Raw genomic sequence first — 17,994 nt, 5'->3', positions numbered from 1 at the left:
GACCAAACTTTGTCCAAAGTGACAGAGTGGCCTCCTGCAATGAGTGAGGGTCTCCCCCCCCCACACCTGTCAAATGGACCTTTGCAGCTGCCACAGGCTGGTGGCTGCAACACGTCCAGTAGGGGAAACACTCTCAGTTTAGAAGAAAATCCCACCCCTCCTAAAATATCCTACAAATCAGGTCTGCTAATGACCTGAACTATGAAATTAATTGGTTTAAGTGGGATCCCGCCAGCTTTAATTGCAGGTGGGAGTCCCGCATGCGGGGGTTACGCGTGCATCTAAACGCGTCAATGGGGAACCCGGAAGTGGGCGGGTTGGAGCCGGGCTCTGGACCCGCCTGGGAATCCCCTATTTTCAGAGCCCCCCCACCACGTACCCACCCGCTCGGACGTCCAAAAATCGAGCCCAATGAGTCAAACACTCAAATAACATTTCATAATATTTTCCTCATGAGAGTGCATCTGAGATCTCTGAAATATCAATTTAAAACAGTGAGAAATTAATATTTTAACACCTACTGCTCCTTTCTGCTGAGATCTTGCACACACCACTGACTTTTTCAATACTTGTATATGCAAGGTAGCCCAAATGAATTGCCCTCTTAAGAAAATGAAATAACACTGCAGAAATCCTTTTCTTTTGATTCCAAAAGACCTGCACATTACAAATTGAATAATGCAATTGAATGAAAGGCAGCAACTCAATTTACTTTCCATTATAACAGTGGAATTCGCTTTGTTTTTATCGCTGCCTGTTTCATTTCATGATGTGGAGATGGTGTTTCATGATGTTTCATTTCAGTCAGCTGTGCTGTTCTACTGGTGTGTGTATCCAGATGTGCTAGCCTCCCGACCGAGCAATCTCCCCAGCCTCCCAATTCCATTTAGACTCACCTTTTGCCTTTCAGTCCTTTGTGCTTGGGCAAATTGCTGTACTAATTTGGGATGGCAAGGGCAGGAGAAGCAATGAGAAGATGGGAAAATTCTTTAGTGAAATAGATCTATTTCGTTAGCAAACAGATTATTTATTTAAGCTGTAACAAGAGGTGAAAGTAATCACTGTGTTTTCATGGCTGTTATGAAGATTTCCCTGTAAGACACAGAGTGCCACCCAAACATAGGTATCTACTTGGGTAAACATCTTCACTTATTCAACACATACTTCAAATTTTCAAAACAGTGCTTCAAGGTGCTTTCTTTCTTGTTCCATTCTCAGTAATAATTACAATTATTTACATCTTATTTCCCATGTCAAACTGCTGTCATATAGTAAGTGGCACTTGCTTTAAAGCTGTAATGTCCCAAGCAGTCCTTTTCACACAGATTCTTTTTTAAAAAAAAAACACTGCCCCTTCTTTCTTTCCCTCCTCTCCTTTTAGTATGCCTCCTGCCATACACCATTCTCTGACCAGGAAGGTGGCCTGCCCCCAGGCTCTACCACCGCTGCTCTTGTGCTGATGATATATGGCTATGTAAGAATGAGCTGCAGTGACAACAAACACATTAATCCTCGCTGTGGGAACTTCGTATCACATCTCCGCTTTACAGCACAAATGAGATTGGGAACTCATCTTGAGGTGAAATGCAGACATAAACTCACAACCTATCATAGCAAACAAAGTTGATGCAATTTTGAAATTGTATATTACAGTAAAATGATTTAACATTTAGCTTCTGTTTGCTTCTTATGAATACAGCATAGCTCTTTCACTAATACAATCATATTTAAGTTTGAAAAACTGAGCACCAGAAGGTATTAACTTAGATTTCATTTCTGAGTCATTAACTGTATTATTTTTAAACATTAAAATTAAATACAAACAAATGTGTAATTTTATGAATACAATAATAAATAACAAAAAGACAAAAGTGACCTTCAGAGTTAATTAAATAATAGCCTGAACAAGTGCATCTGCTTGATCAGACTAACCAGTAAAAGTGTTATGCAAAATAACCTCGCAGGATTGAGCACTCCCAGTGTCTTTGTGATGTAGTTTTATGATGCACCCAGTCTATTTTAGAACTAAGAATTCTGTCAGTGAATAACGTTGGTTTTACTTTGTTTTCCTGACGGATAATGGAAAGCATATAACCATAAAAAACTGAAACACTGGTCCCTACTGAGTTTGCTCCTTGAGTTAACACTTCTGTGGTCTCTTGGATTGTCCTTGTATTGCATAAGCATTACAGGATCCGATCCCCGGATTCTACAGGAACTCGGTTAAAGCCTTCCGCTCTTGTACTTGGAGTCTTCAATATTCCTTTTCCTTGGATACTTTGAAATACTACGTTCATGGCATCCTATAATGCTGATTGTCAGGTACTAAACAATTGTTGCTTAGTAAATCACTGAAAATTATAACCCTGTCAGTTATCTTTGGTTTGACTTGAAAACATCAGTGCAATGAAGTCCAGTAATAATGAAGAAGCATATCAAGTTCATATTCTAAGCCGCACTCCAAGTTTAAACTCTTTCAAATATTAAGACAAAGATCTTCATTTTTTTTTATAAAGTGACATTACCAACTTCACAAGTGTTGGGGACCATACTTCATTTTTTCCCTGTGACATGAAAACATTAAAGTAGACTGCAGGAAACCATTTTATGGAGCAAGAAAACCTTTGTCACTAAAATGATTAAATCCATTTAATGATAAGCAGTTATTGAAAACCTTTGCCACTTTCAGAATTCTTTAAGTTGTCCTCTAATGAATCCAGGCAGTGGCAGCGAGTCTATGTGGACTTTGTCCACTAGGTGCTGCAGGACTGTGTACAAACACTGTTCCTGCAGTGACATGAAGCGGCAGCTTCTCATCCCAAGCTGAAGTTCTGTTTCTGCAGTTGTGGAACTGACAATGGGATACAGGGGTACTCCAACCTGTGGGGATTCAAATGAAAGTAGGATCAGTGACACACCAGAGTACGGTAATTAAAGTATCTGCATAATTATAATCTCGTTTAAAAGAATAAAAGTGCAACATTCTTCAAGGTATCTCAGTCTAATAAGGATGGATGATTAATCAACATTTCATGTTAGACATAGATGGAGCATTTTTGCTAGTCTGAAACCTGGAATGTTTTATTGGATTGTAATCTTTAACCTGATAGATGAACTCATTATTTTTTGGTGACATTTTTTGCTCATCAATGTGAGGGATGTTGACCCTGAGAAACAGAACAACCTCTGGCACCCAGTAAGCCTAAAATTCCCAATTCACAGTCAAATGCAGTTTAAAATGCTCAACATTGCACCCTCCATACCACCTCAGAAGAGAACTCCTCACTAGGCCATTTTGAAAATTTCAACTTCCCATTTTTGTTGCTGCTCTGAGGCCATTGGTATATTGTCAATATAGGCACTTGCACCAATTACAAACTGATTCAGTGGCCCAGTTTCTTCACACTGGGCCCTTACTGCAGCACAAAGAGAAGAATTTCACTCCATTGGTCTAGACTGGATTCAAATCCTAATCCCAGGGGTAAAAGGACAACTTTATAATCCACTGTGCCACCAAGTTCTCTGAGATACCCTATTTTATCAAGTCAATGTGGTAAAACAGAGTATTGTAGGCGATCTACATGATAAAACATCTTTCTACTAAAATTGAATATAAAACAAAACATTTCATTATCTGTCCCTTTTACTCACAATATAATAAACACCAAGTATTCTCTATGGCTGTCAGTACTAATTACCTTATTGAGGCCTGTAAATGCCACACCCAAATTGTGTCCATTCTTATAAAAGGCAATAGTACCATCATACAGGTTTAAGTCAACGGCTATGATTGTGGCTTTCTCATAGAACGGTTCAGTGTACTGCCTGCTTTGTCCACCATGCCAGATTGTACCTTTGTAAGATAATCCCCAGCTTTCAGAATCCATTCCTGTGAGAAGGAAGTAACCTCAGGTTAGATAACTGATCAATCCAAAAAAAAATTTGTTTAATCTGATTGAGTCAAGTAACTGGCAATTAATCCATTCCATTTTTGTTCTAGCATTATCCCAAATTTGAACAGTTATTAAGAACAAGAACTACTTCAATGATCAAACCAAAAAAAAAGAGCAGTTATGTTCAGGGCTAGTAATTCAATACTACATATCCCAAATGTGACAAATCCCACAAATTTCTATACTAAACGCATGTAGTAAGATTTGCTGCGCAAAAATCGCAATTTTGTATAAATTGCCCAAGACAGTGAAAATGCTGGTTTCTGAACAGATCTGAGTGATAACAAATCACTTAGCTTAGTTACATTTAGAATCGTTTTGACCAGAAATTAGTTTATGTATGGAAATCGCAACATTAAATCAAGAAGAAACAGCACTAGCATAGGGACATAGGAACAGGAGTAGGCCATTCAGCCCCTCGTGCCTGCTCCGCCATTTGATAAGATCGTGGCTGATCTGTGATCTAACTCCATATACCTGCCTTTGGCCCATATCCCTTAATACCTTTGGTTGCCAAAAAGCTATCTATCTCACATTTAAATTTAGTAATTGAGCTAGTATCAATTGCCGTTTGCGGAAGAGAGTTCCAAACTTCTACCACCCTTTGTGTGTGTAGAAATGTTTTCTAATCTCACTCCGGAAAGGTCTGGCTCTAATTTTTAGACCGTGCCCCCTCCTGCATAAACTAATTTCTGGTCAGAACGATTCTAAATGTAACTAAGCTAAGTGATTTGTTATCACTCAGATCTGTTCAGAAACCAGCATTTTCACTGTCTTGCACAATTTATACAAAATTGCGATTTTTGTGCAGCAAATCTTACTACATGCGTTTAGCATAGAAATTTGTGGGATTTGTCACATTTGGGATATGTAATATTGAATTACTAGCCCTGAACATAACTGCTCTTTTTTTTTTGGTTTGATCATTGAAGTAGTTTCCTAGAATCCCCAACCAGCGGAAATAGTTTCTCTCTATCCACCCTATCCGTTCCCCTTAATATCTTATAAACTTCGATCAGATCACCCCTTAACCTTCGAAACTCGAGAGAATACAACCCCAATTTGTGTAATCTCTCCTCGTAACTTAACCCTTGAAGTCCGGGTATCATTCTAGTAAACCTACGCTGCACTCCCTCCAAGGTCAATATGTCCTTCCGAAGGTGCGGTGCCCAGAACTGCTCACAGTACTCCAGGTGCGGTCTAACCAAGGTTTTGTATAGCTGCAGCATAACTTCTGCCCCCTTGTACTCCAGTCCTCTAGATATAAAGGCCAGCATTCCATTAGCCTTCTTGATTATTTTCTGCACCTGTTCATGACACCTCAATGATCTATCTACCTGAACCCCTAAGTCCCTTTGGACATCCACTGTTTTTAACTTTTTACCATTTAGAAAGTACCCTGTTCAATCCTTTTTTGATCCAAAGTGGATGACCTCACATTTGTCTACATTGAATTCCTCGAGAATTTTCAGTTAATCAGAGAGAGCCAGCATGGATTTGTGAAAGGTAGGTCGTGCCTGAGAAACCTGATTGAATTTTTTGAAGAGGTGACTAAAGTAGTGGACAGGGGAATGTCAATGGATGTTATTTATATGGACTTCCAGAAGGCATTTGATAAGGTCCCACATAAGAGACTGTTAGCTAAGATAGAAGCCCATGGAATCGAGGGAAAAGTACGGACTTGGTTAGGAGGTTGGCTGAGCGAAAGGCGACAGACAGTAGGGATAATGGTTAAGTACTCACATTGCCAGGATGTGACTAGTGGAGTCCCACAGGGATCTGTCTTGGGGCCTCAATTATTCACAATATTTATTAACGACTTAGATGAAGGCATAGAACGTCTCATATCTAAGTTTGCCGATGACACAAAGATTGGTGGCATTGTAAGCAGTGTAGATGAAAACATAAAATTACAAAGCGATATTGATAGATTAGGTGAATGGGCAAAACTGTGGCAAATGGAATTCAATGTAGACAAATGTGAGGTCATACACTTTGGATCAAAAAAAGGATAGAACAGGGTACTTTCTAAATGGAAAAAAGTTAAAAACAGTGACTGTCCAAAGGGACTTAGGGGTTCAGGTACATAGATCATTGAAGTGTCATGAACAGGTGCAGAAAATAATCAAGAAGGAAAATGGAATGCTGGCCTTTATATCTAGAGGACTAGAGTACAAGGGGGCAGAAGTTATGCTGCAGCTATACAAAACCCTGGTTAGACCGCACCTGGAGTACTGTGAGCAGTTCTGGCCACCTCACCTTCGGAAGGACATATTGGCCTTGGAGGGAGTGCAGCATAGGTTTACTAGAATGATACCCAGACTTCAAGGGTTAAGTTACGAGGAGAGATTACACAAATTGGGGTTGTATTCTCTCGAGTTTCGAAGGTTAAGGGGTGATCTGATCGAAGTTTATAAGATATTAAGGGGAACAGATAGGATCGATAGAGAGAAACTATTTCCGCTGGTTGGGGATTTTAGGAGTAGGGGGCACAGTTTAAAAATTAGAGCCAGACCTTTCAGGAGCGAGATTAGAAAACATTTCTACAAAGGGTGGTAGAAGTTTGGAACTCTCTTCCGCAAACGGCAATTGATACTAGCTCAATTGCTAAATTTAAATGTGAGATAGATAGCTTTTTGGCAACCAAAGGTATTAAGGGATATGGGCCAAAGGCAGGTATATGGAGTTGGATCACAGATCAGCCACGATCTTATCAAATGGCGGAGCAGGCACGAGGGCCTGAATGGCCTACTCCTGTTCCTATGTTCCTATTTGCCACAGTTTTGCCCATTCACCTAATCTATCAATATCCCTTTGTAATTTTATGTTTTCATCTACACTGCTTACAATGCCACCAATCTTTGTGTCATCGGCAAACTTAGATATGAGACTTTCTATGCCTTCATCTAAGTCGTTAATAAATATTGTGAATAATTGAAGCCCCAAGACAGATCCCTGCGGGACTCCACTAGTCACATCCTGCCAATGTGAGTACCTACCCATTATCCCTACTCTCTGTCGCCTTTCGCTCAGCCAACTTCCTAACCAAGTCCATACTTTTCCCTCGATTCCCTGGGCTTCTAACTTAGCTAACAGTCTCTTATGTGGGACCTTATCAAATGCCTTCTGGAAGTCCATATAAATAACATCCATTGACATTCCCCTGTCCACTACTTTAGTCACCTCTTCAAAAATTTCAATTGGGTTTGTCAGGCACGACCTATCTTTCACAAATCCATGCTGGCTCTCTCTGATTAACTGAAAATTCTCGAGGTGCTCGGTCACCCTATCCTTAATTATAGACTCCAGCAATTTCCCCACAACAGATGTTAGGCTAACTGGTCTATAATTCCCTGGTTTCCTTCTCGCTCCTTTTTTAAAAAGCAGTGACATGTGCAATTTTCCAATCCAGAGGGACAATTCCTGAACCTAGAGAACTTTGAAAGATTATAGTTAGGGCATCTCCAATCTGCTCACCTACTTCCTTTAAAACCCTGGGATGGAAACCATCTGGTCCTGGGGATTTGTCACTCTTTAGTGCTATTATTTTCTTCATTACTGTTGCTTTACTTATGTTAATTTTATCGAGTCCCTGTCCCCAATTCAATATTAGTTTTCTTGGGATTTCCGGCATGCTATCCTCTTTTTCTACTGTAAATATTGACGCAACATGTCCGCCATTTTCCCATTGTCAATGACAATATCCCCACTTTCAGCTTTTAAGGGGCCAACACTGCTCCTGACCACCCTCTTTTTCCTAATATAACTATAAAAGTTCTTTGTATTGGTTTTGATATCCCTTGCAAGTTTCTTTTCATACTCTCTTATTGTAGCCCTTACTATCTGTTTTGTGACCCTTTGTTGATCTTTATATCTTTCCCATTCGCCAGGATCTGTGCCATTTTTTGCCTTTTTGTATGCCCTTTCCTTATGTCTTATACTGTCCCTTACCTCTTTAGTTGTCCATGGCTGTTTTTTTGGCAAGTAGAGTTCTTGCCCCTCAGGGGTATAAACCGATTCTGTATCTCATTAAATGTTTCTTTAAACATTTCCCACTGATCATCAGTCGTTTTACCCATTAACAGATTTGCCCAGTTTACTGTGGACAGTCTCTGTCTCATCCCATTGAAGTCGGCCTTGCCCAAGTCTAGAATCTTAGCAGCTGACTCACTTTTTTCCCTTTCAAACACTACATTGAACTTGATCATGTTATGATCGCTATTGGATAGATGTTCACGCACAGTTAAGCTGTTAACTAAATCTGGTTCATTACTCATTACTAAATCTAGTATGGCTTGCCCCCTTGTTGCCTCTCGGAAAATACTGCTATAGAAAACTATCCCGGACACACTCAAGAAATTCACTCCCTTTCTGACAGTTGCTAGTCTGCTTTCCCCAATCTATGTGAAGGTTAAAGTCCCCCATTAAGACCACTATGCCTTTCTTACACGCATGTCTAATCTCTGCATTTATACAATCTAGCACTTCAGAGCTGCTGCCAGGCGTCCTATATACAACTCCCACTATGGTCTTAGATCCTTTCCTATTTCTCAATTCAACCCATTAGGTCTCTGTTGGCTGCTTACCTCTCGTTATATCCTCCTTTATCATTGAATTGATTTCATCTCTAATCACTAAGGCTACTCCTCCCCCACTTCCATTTTTCCTGTCTCTTCTGTAGACCTTATAACCCGGTATATTTAGTTCCCAATCCTGACCATCCTGCAGCACATGTCTCAGTAATAGCTATCATGTCATACCCTCCAATTTGAATTTGAACCTGTAGTTCATTCAATTTATTCCTTATACTCCGTGCATTTGTGTATGGAACTCTTAGTTGGGCCACACAAAGAGGAAGACAAAAAAAAGGTTTTATAGCTAGAAATGTTGAATTTAGAGGCTGAGAGTGTTGGAAGCAGGAAGAAAAGGAATGCAGATTACAAGAGAAACCTGCTTCAGCAATGAATCCGGTAAGTGGGGTCAGGAACTTGGGGTCCATCATTTTATTAAGTCCCATTCCAAATTTTAATGCAGGGATGATTTTAATAGTTTTATCTGGTCATTTGAATTGTTAGCTGGTCATCACAAGTGGGGCAAAAATGAATGGGCCAGCAAATTTATGATGCCATCAAGCTGAAAAGCGCTGGTGGTATTTTCTTGTGTTGATCCCACTGATAGTACAGACTATGATGTTTCAAAGCATGCTATACTCAGGGTTTATGATATAACGGCTGAGGCATATGTGGGTGTACACCTTGAAGACACATGGCAGATGTGGCTGGAAAGGGCAGGTGTAACAGACTATGTGAGTTTTTATCACTTAGTGTTAAAGGGGCGATTTACATAGAATTTACAGAACAGAAACAGACCATTCGGTCCAACTGATCCATGCCGGTGTTTATGCTCCACATCAGCCTCCTCCCACCCATCAAGCCTCGTCTGCATATCCTTCTATTCATTTCTCCCTCATGTACTTATTTAACTGCCCCTTAAATGCATTTCTAGAGATAGCACCAGATGATTTAAGAATCTATTTGGTTAATGAGAGATGGAGAATTCTCGAGCAGTTAGGCACACGTGCTGAACATTTTATGGCCTTGTCAAGCTGCTCAGAGAGCAAACTGCTGAACCTGCCCCAGGATGGGGCCAGTGGGGTGCAGCAGAGCAGAAGTCAGAGATCTGTCGACGATGCAAACAAATATTTTAAATGTGGCACGGCAGGCCTCAAGATAATCCAGTCAAGGGCTCAGTGAAAGGCTGACAGAAAGCTCACCTTTCACCTCACAAATAAGCTGCAAGAAATTTAAACATAATAACATTAATTTTAGGACCTTTTAGTAAAGGTTGGGACTGTTGGATGAGATTACGACAAAAATGTTGGCAGGCATGAACCACAGCTAACAGTGTTTGGGAGAGTGGCTGCTGCAATGACCAGAGGGCGTTGTATATACAGAATGGATCTAAAACTGGTCTAATACACTGGGGGAAGAATCAATGTAAAATGATCAGCGATAGCAGAGCTACTGAAAGTATTTGGTGAACGAATGTGGGCCAGCAGGAATGTGCAGATAGAAAAATTAGAGATTACAGTTTTGCCTAAATTGTATTTTTATTTAGATTTTCTGTTAAATAACATTGAAAAAGGAAAAAAAGATTAAGTTTAACAAATGCTAAGAAAGCCAGAACATTAACATATGTGGGCGCAAACCACACATTAAATTTTGCAAACTGATAGATTTACCAGCTTAAAAATGTCTGAGTTAATAACCTATTTTTATTTATGGTGCATATTATTTTAAGAGAACTCCTTTCTACCAATATAACTGGATTTGACAAACTGAGGGTGGACTGTCCTAAAGCAAGTGGAGGGAATGACTGGAGTCTGACCTGAGGTAGCAGGGTTATGTTCACATATGCTGACCTGAACTAGTCTGGCACATAAAGACTGCAATATACTGACAAAATTCTTACATATTTTTAAAAGTTACTTACCTAGCATGTTTATAAACTGATAATTCCCAAGATGCAGAAGTGCTTGTTTTGTTCCAGCACCCACCATCACAGACGTACCATATGGAGGTTCAAGAAAGTTAACTTCCCAAAAGTGTTCTCCATGGATAAAGCCTATACAAACAGCACGATGGTGAATAAAAAGATGCATTTACTAAAATTATATACACAAACAATGGATCAATATGTTAAACCTCTGACTCTACGCAATGTGCAGATTTATATTTCTGTTGCAACAAAGCTACAGCAATGTTTCTTTGTGCTTGAACATTTTGAGATGTGCTCTTTTCATTTTTCACTTCTTCATCGGAGTATTTTCTGAAGAAACATATAAGTCTAGAAATTACTGCTGGCAATATTAGTCGTCAAAATGCTTACTGCATTCAAATAGTATTCCTCTATGTGCTATTTTAATGTAGGCATTAATGAATTTATTTTAAATGAGTTAACACAGCTGCTGCTGAGGACAACACAGTGTGCTGAGAGTTCGGTAAGTGTGGGAGTTGAAGGGTTAATCTCTTTAAATCTAGTGCATATTGCTTCAACTGTTTAAGGTCAATTTAAAAGTTTAAATTTCTAAGTTTCTGTCAGGCTTCAGCAGAGAGCTGCTGTAGCAAGTTAATTGGTTAGCTAGATTCAATTGGTCCCTGAAGGTGGGGCAGGCCTGACTCATCTGAGTCTCAACTGTAGAAATACAGGGGCCTGTCAGTGCGGACAGCACGGTGTGAGGACAACACAGTGTGCTGAGAGTTCGGTAAGTGTGGAAGTTTGGTGAAGTGGGGGAAGGAGGTGCTGCTTTGCCTTGCTTTTCCTGCAGAGCGGTAGTGGACCTGAGAGTAGAAGACTGAGATTGTGGAATAAAAGCAGCAGCAGACCTGCAACAAGAGACAACTACTGTGCGACATCACAGGGACTTAACTCCTGGACCTAAGATAAATAAGAAGCAAAAAGTAATCCAAGTGGGACGTCACCAAAGAAGAGGTAAGTGATTGGCTGGTGAGTATTTTCCTGCTGAATTTGTCTAAGGTTAGAGTTTGTGGATTCTCTGGTCTCTGTTGTGTAGTGGGGGACTGCTGTTCAGCAAGGGCCCTTGAGTATACCTTTTTAATTGAAGTGAAATTGGCGGGATTCATTTAATTTGAGGGAGCGTCCGATAAAAGGCGGGATTTCAGAGCGCTGAGAACAGCTGAGAGGAGCCGAGCCGAGCGGAGCTGCGACCGAGTTCGAAGTGACGTCAGGAATCAGATCGGGACGCGACACAGGGGAGGCACCTGATTGATGAGTAGGTTCAGGTGAGTATTTCTACTTATCGACAGTAACTGAAGTAAAAGGAAAGGGAAGGTCTGCAGGTCTTATAGGAAGTAGCGTTTATTTTTTAGTGAATCAAGGTCCCTAGTGTAGTTAACATTCTCTAAATTGAGAACAATTTAAAGGAGTAAACTCCTTAAAGGGAGTGGTAAGTAGTTTTTCTTTCCTTTTTTTTCTCTTGACATTGCAGTTGTTGTTAAGCTAACTTAAGGGTTAAGTCATGGCAGGAGATCCCAGAGCCGTGTCATGTTCCTCTTGTGAGATGTGGGAATTCAGGGCTCCTTCCTGTATCCCTGATTCCTTCACCTGCGGGAAGTGTGTCCAGCTGCAGCTATTGTTTGACCGCTTGACGGCTCTGGAGCTGCGGATGGACTCACTTTGGAGCATCCGCGATGCTGAGAAAGTCGTGGATAGCACGTTCAGTGAGTTGGTCACACCGCAGATAAAAATTACTGAGGGAGATAGTGAATGGGTGACCAACAGACAGAGGAAGAGTAGGAAGGCAGTGCAGGGGTCCCCTGCGGTCATCTCCCTCCAAAACAGGTATACCGTTTTGGATACTGTTGGGGGAGATGGCTCACCAGGGGAAGGTGGCAGTGGCCAGGTTCATGGCATCGTGGCTGGCTCTGCTGCACAGGAGGGCAGGAAAAAGAGTGGCAGAGCTATAGTGATAGGGGACTCGATTGTAAGGGGAATAGACAGGCGTTTCTGCGGACGCAACCGAGACTCCAGGATGGTATGTTGCCTCCCTGGTGCAAGGGTCAAGGATGTCTCGGAGCGGCTGCAGGACATTCTGGAGGGGGAGGGTGAACAGCCAGTTGTCGTGGTGCATATAGGCACCAACGATATAGGTAAAAAACAGGATGAGGTCCTACAAGCTGAATTTAGGGAGTTAGGAGTTAAACTAAAGAGTAGGACCTCAAAGGTAGTAATCTCAGGATTGCTACCAGTGCCACGGGCAAGTCAGAGTAGGAATGACAGGATAGCTAAGATGAATACGTGGCTTGAGAGATGGTGCAAGAGGGAGGGATTCAAATTCCTGGGCCATTGGAACCGGTTCTGGGGGAGGTGGGACCAGTACAAATTGGACGGTCTGCATCTGGGCAGGACTGGAACCAATGTCCTAGGGGGAGTGTTTGCCAGTGCTGTTGGGGAGGGTTTAAACTAATGTGGCAGGGGGATGGGAACCGATGCAGGAAGTCAGTGGGAAATAAAATGGTGACAGAAACAAAAGGCAGTAAGGGAGAGTGTACAGAACATGACCGGACAGATGGTCTGAGAAAGCAGGGCAAAGACCAAGGGAAGTCTAGATTAAACTGCATTTATTTCAATGCAAGAAGTCTGATGGGCAAGGCAGATGAACTCAGGGCATGGATGGGTACATGGGACTGGGATGTTATAGCTATTACTGAAACATGGATAAGGGAGGGGCAGGACTGGCAGCTCAATGTTCCAGGGTACAGATGCTATAGGAAAGATAGAGCAGGAGGTAAGAGAGGAGGGGGAGTTGCGTTCTTGATTAGGGAGAACATCACGGCAGTAGTGAGAGGGGATATATCCGAGGGTTCGCCCACTGAGTCTATATGGGTAGAACTGAAAAATAAGAAGGGAGAGATCACTTTGATAGGATTGTACTACAGACCCCCAAATAGTCAACGGGAAATTGAGGAGCAAATATGTAAGGAGATTACAGACAGCTGCAAGAAAAATAGGGTGGTAATAGTAGGGGACTTTAACTTTCCCAACATTGACTGGGACAGCCATAGCATTAGGGGCTTGGATGGAGAGAAATTTGTTGAGTGTATTCAGGAGGAATTTCTCATTCAGTATGTGGATGGCCCGACTAGAGAGGGGGCAAAACTTGACCTCCTCTTGGGAAATAAGGGAGGGCAGGTGACAGAAGTGTTGGTGAGGGATCACTTTGGGACAAGTGATCATAATTCCATTAGTTTTAAGATAGCTATGGAGAAGGATAGGTCTGGCCCAAAAGTTAAAATTCTAAATTGGGGAAAGGCCAATTTTGATGGTATTAGACAGGAACTTTCAGAAGTTGATTGGGAGAGTCTGTTGGCAGGCAAAGGGACGTCTGGTAAGTGAGAGGCTTTCAAAAGTGTGTTAACCAGGGTTCAGGGTAAGCACATTCCTTATAAAGTGAAGGGCAAGGCTGGTAGAAGTAGGGAACCTTGGATGACTCGGGAGATTGAGGCACTAGTCAAAAAGAAGAAGGAGGCATATGACATGCATAGGCAGCTGGGATCAAGTGGATCCCTTGAAGAGTATAGAGATTGCCGGAGTAGAGTTAAGAGAGAAATCAGGAGGGCAAAAAGGGGATATGAGATTGCTTTGGCAGATCAGGCAAAGGTGAATCCAAAGAGCTTCTACAAATACGTAAAGGGCAAAAGGGTAACTAGGGAGAGAGTAGGGCCTCTTAAGGATCAACAAGGTCATCTATGTGCGGAACCACAAGAAATGGGTGAGATCCTGAATGAATATTTCACATCGGTATTTACGGTTGAGAAAGGCATGGATGTTAGGGAACTTGGGGAAATAAATAGTGACGTCTTGAGGAGTGTACATATTACAGAGAGGGAGGTGCTGGAAGTCTTAACGCGCATCAAGGTAGATAAATCTCCGGGACCTGATGAAATGTATCCCAGGACGTTATGGGAGGTTAGGGAGGAAATTGCGGGTCCCCTAGCAGAGATATTTGAATCATCCACCACTACAGGTGAGGTGCCTGAAGATTGGAGGGTAGCAAATGTTGTGCCTTTGTTTAAGAAGGGCGGCAGGGAAAAGCCTGGGAACTACAGACCAGTGAGCCTGACATCTGTAGTGGGTAAGTTGTTAGAGGGTATTCTGAGGGACAGGATCTACAGGCATTTGGAGAGGCAGGGACTAATTAGGAACAGTCAGCATGGTTTTGTGAGAGGAAAATCATGTCTCACGAATTTGATTGAGTTTTTTGAAGGGGTAACCAAGAAGATAGATGAGGGCTGTGCAGTAGACGTGGTCTACATGGACTTCAGCAAAGCATTTGACAAGGTACCGCATGGTAGGTTGTTACATAAGGTTAAATCTCATGGGATCCAAGGTGAGGTAGCCAATTGGATACAAAATTGGCTTGACGACAGAAAACAGAGGGTGGTTATAGAGGGTTGTTTTTCAAACTGGATGCCTGTGTCCAGCGGTGTGCCTCAGGGATCGGTGCTGGGTCCGCTGTTATTTGTTATTTATATTAATGATTTGGATGAGAATTTATGAGGCATGGTTAGTAAGTTTGCAGATGACACCAAGATTGGTGGCATTGTGGACAGTGAAGAAGGTTATCTGGGATTGCAACGGGATCTTGATCAATTGGGCCAGTGGGCCGATGAATGGCAGATGGAGTTTAATTTAGATAAATGTGAGGTGATGCATTTTGGTAGATCGAATCGGGCCAGGACCTACTCCGTTAATGGTAGGGCGTTGGGGAGAGTTATAGAACAAAGAGATCTAGGAGTACAGATTCATAGCTCCTTGAAAGTGGAGTCACAGGTGGATAGGGTGGTGAAGAAGGCATTCGGCATGCTTGGTTTCATTGGTCAGAACATTGAATGCAGGAGTTGGGATGTCTTGTTGAAGTTGTACAGGGCATTGGTGAGGCCACACTTGGAGTACTGTGTACAGTTCTGGTCACCCTATTATAGAAAGGATATTATTAAACTAGAAAGAGTGCAGAAAAGATTTACTAGGATGCTACCGGGACTTGATGGTTTGACTTACAGGGAGAGGTTAGACAGACTGGGACTTTTTTCCCTGGAGAGTAGGAGGTTAAGGGGTGATCTTATAGAAGTCTATAAAATAATGAGGGGCATAGATAAGGTAGATAGTCAAAATCTTTTCCCAAAGGTAGGGGAGTCTATAACGAGGGGGCATAGATTTAAGGTGAGAGGGGAGAGATACAAAAGGGTCCAGAGGGGCAATTTTTTCACTCAAAGGGTGGTGAGTGTCTGGAACGAGCTGCCAGAGGCAGTAGTAGAGGCGGGTACAATTTTGTCTTTTAAAAAGCATTTGGACAGTTACATGGGTAAGATGGGTATAGAGGGATATGGGCCAAGTGCAGGCAATTGGGACTAGCTTAGTGGTATAAACTGGGCGGCATGGACATGTTAGGCCGAAGGGCCTGTTTCCATGTTGTAACTTCTATGATTCTATGATTCTATGCTGCAACAGCAAACGGAGGAATATCATGCACACACACTAAACTTCCGTCAGTTAATATTGTCAACAGTCATTTCTAGGCTACATATAGTAGTTTAAAAAAAAGTACTGCTACAAAGTAGTGGTTTTCTGCATTTTGTTTTGCTGGATGAAATAACTATAAAACTGGAAGGCCGAAGGAGCAGAGAAAATAGGATATAAATTGACCTGAGCTGGCACTGCTGGAAAGAATGGCTGCTACAATGATTGGATCCAAAAATGATCTAATACTCTTCATATAGGGAGGATAGATGTAAAATGTTAACAGGCAATGGGGCTAATGAGAATGTTTAGTGAAATGATGTGAGCCAGCAAAAGAGAAGAGAAAGACTGTCAGAAAAATCAAAGAACACACATTATCTACATTATATCTGTTACCCGCATTATCCATGAAACATAAAGACTAAATACTAAATATAATGTGAATGAATTCCAAACAGTAAGTGAAAGCTTGGCAGCTGAACAATATTCAGAGTCACTTTAGGGGTAATTTTAACTTTTATTGCCAGATGAAAAATGGGCAATAATGAATCAACCACCCATTTTACACCCCGCTTAATTTTCTTTTCCGATGGCTAAGGTGGGAGACTGGGTGGTGGCAGTGAGTCAGCATTCCGTTGTTGTACCGCTGAGACCACGACTGACTCATGAACTGAAAGTCCCTCTCTCTCTCCTCCCCCACCCTTTCTCTTCTGTCCCTGTATGGTGACTGTAAGAAATGAGCAACTGCTGATATTCTTTCTGTTGAAACAGGATAATGGGGCATAAATCTAAAGCTCAAGACTGTCCCAGTAAAATAAAAAGATCTGGTCCACCTACTACAACGCTGCAATGGATGTCAGCATCACATGTAGGCTAAAATCCCCAAGATGGCCATAAACTAAGGCAACTGGCTACCACTGATACACCAGAAGAAGTGTGGTAGTTAACGTGAAACACTGGACTTGGATTTTAACATGAAGCGCGGGAGAGAAGTTTATTGGACGCAAAAGCCGGAAGTAAATCTGCGATCACGACCTATTTGAAGAATAAAAATTTTACTTCCGGCTTTTGCGCCCGGCAGCCAATCTGATTGACAGGCTGGCTGGCTGTCAGGCAGGAAGGCCTGTGCTAGCAGACCGCAGCTAGGGTCAGAGAGGAGTGGGGGAGGGAGAGATCGTGGGCCGTGGAGAAGATCAGGGGGGAGGTGATCGGGTCGGGAGAAGAATTGGTGATCAGATGTAGCGACGGGTCTCAGACATTTGGGTGCTTCTTGGACATCAGGGGTGGGGAGGGGTTCGGAAATTGGGAGAGGGGTCGTGGACATCGGGATGGCTCTTGGACATCGGGGTGGGGGGAGGGAAATCGGCCAATCACAGGGGTCCGATCACGGCAGGTGAGTTTGTTGGGCCACCTGAGGAAACACTCCTGCTCCTCCTGGCCCGCAAGCAGTGCAATAAAAGCACTTACCCGATGATCGGGCCCTTCTCGCCTCCTTTTCACTGGCGAGATTCAGAAGCCCCAGGAAACCCGTGCTGGAGAAGTTAAATTTGAAGTCAGGTTAAATTCGATTGAAAAAAAGATACTTGACATCTCCGGACGACTTTAATTGCCCCGATAACGAACCGCTCACCGGCGTTAGTTGGCCAGTGCGTTCCTCGCACGCATCCAAACGCGCCCACGTTAAACCTGGAAGTGGGCGCGTTGGAGCCGGGCTGCGGTCGCGATCTAAAAAGCTGTGATTTCCCCCCACATCTGAAATAAAGCTTCCCTCAAACACAAAAAAATGGAACATAAAATAGTCTATTATGACGCCACCTTTTGTTCCTCTCACTCCAGCTGTACCTTCACTTTGTAAGATGGGGTCAATATGGAAGTAAACTGCTCTCCGACAAGGAGAAAGTTGCACTGCTGGTGACTTGGCATTAATGTCCCACTCCCAGCATTCCTCAACATAGCCACCTGAGACGGATTGAGGTAGACAGGGATACTGCATTGTCTATCT

The 17,994-nt window shown here is 42.3% G+C and overlaps 1 protein-coding gene across 5 annotated transcripts in view; it reads right to left on the bottom strand.

Moving 5' to 3' along the window:
• Nucleotides 1-1,006: 1,006 nt before the first annotated feature.
• Nucleotides 1,007-17,994, bottom strand: part of si:dkey-23n7.10 (SPRY domain-containing SOCS box protein 3) — a 31,632-nt gene continuing 14,644 nt past the window's right edge. For 2 of the 5 annotated variants that reach the window (XM_067993518.1, XM_067993517.1), the window contains 4 exons: nucleotides 17,808-17,992; nucleotides 10,446-10,577; nucleotides 3,699-3,889; nucleotides 1,007-2,880 (listed from right to left, as the gene is read on the bottom strand). In XM_067993518.1, coding sequence (XP_067849619.1) covers nucleotides 2,686-2,880; nucleotides 3,699-3,889; nucleotides 10,446-10,577; nucleotides 17,808-17,985 — 696 coding nt within the window. In that variant the 5' untranslated portion in view covers nucleotides 17,986-17,992 and the 3' untranslated portion in view covers nucleotides 1,007-2,685. The remainder of the gene's footprint in view (nucleotides 2,881-3,698; nucleotides 3,890-10,445; nucleotides 10,578-17,807; nucleotides 17,993-17,994) is intronic. The other 3 variants (XM_067993520.1, XM_067993519.1, XM_067993521.1) reach the window with 3 other exon arrangements.

The sequence above is a fragment of the Heptranchias perlo genome, chromosome 12 (genome assembly GCF_035084215.1).
Source record: "Heptranchias perlo isolate sHepPer1 chromosome 12, sHepPer1.hap1, whole genome shotgun sequence".
NCBI classification, from domain to species: Eukaryota; Metazoa; Chordata; class Chondrichthyes; order Hexanchiformes; family Hexanchidae; genus Heptranchias; species Heptranchias perlo.
The sequence above is the reverse complement of the archived record's forward strand: the minus strand, read 5'-3'. Positions and strand labels throughout refer to the sequence as shown.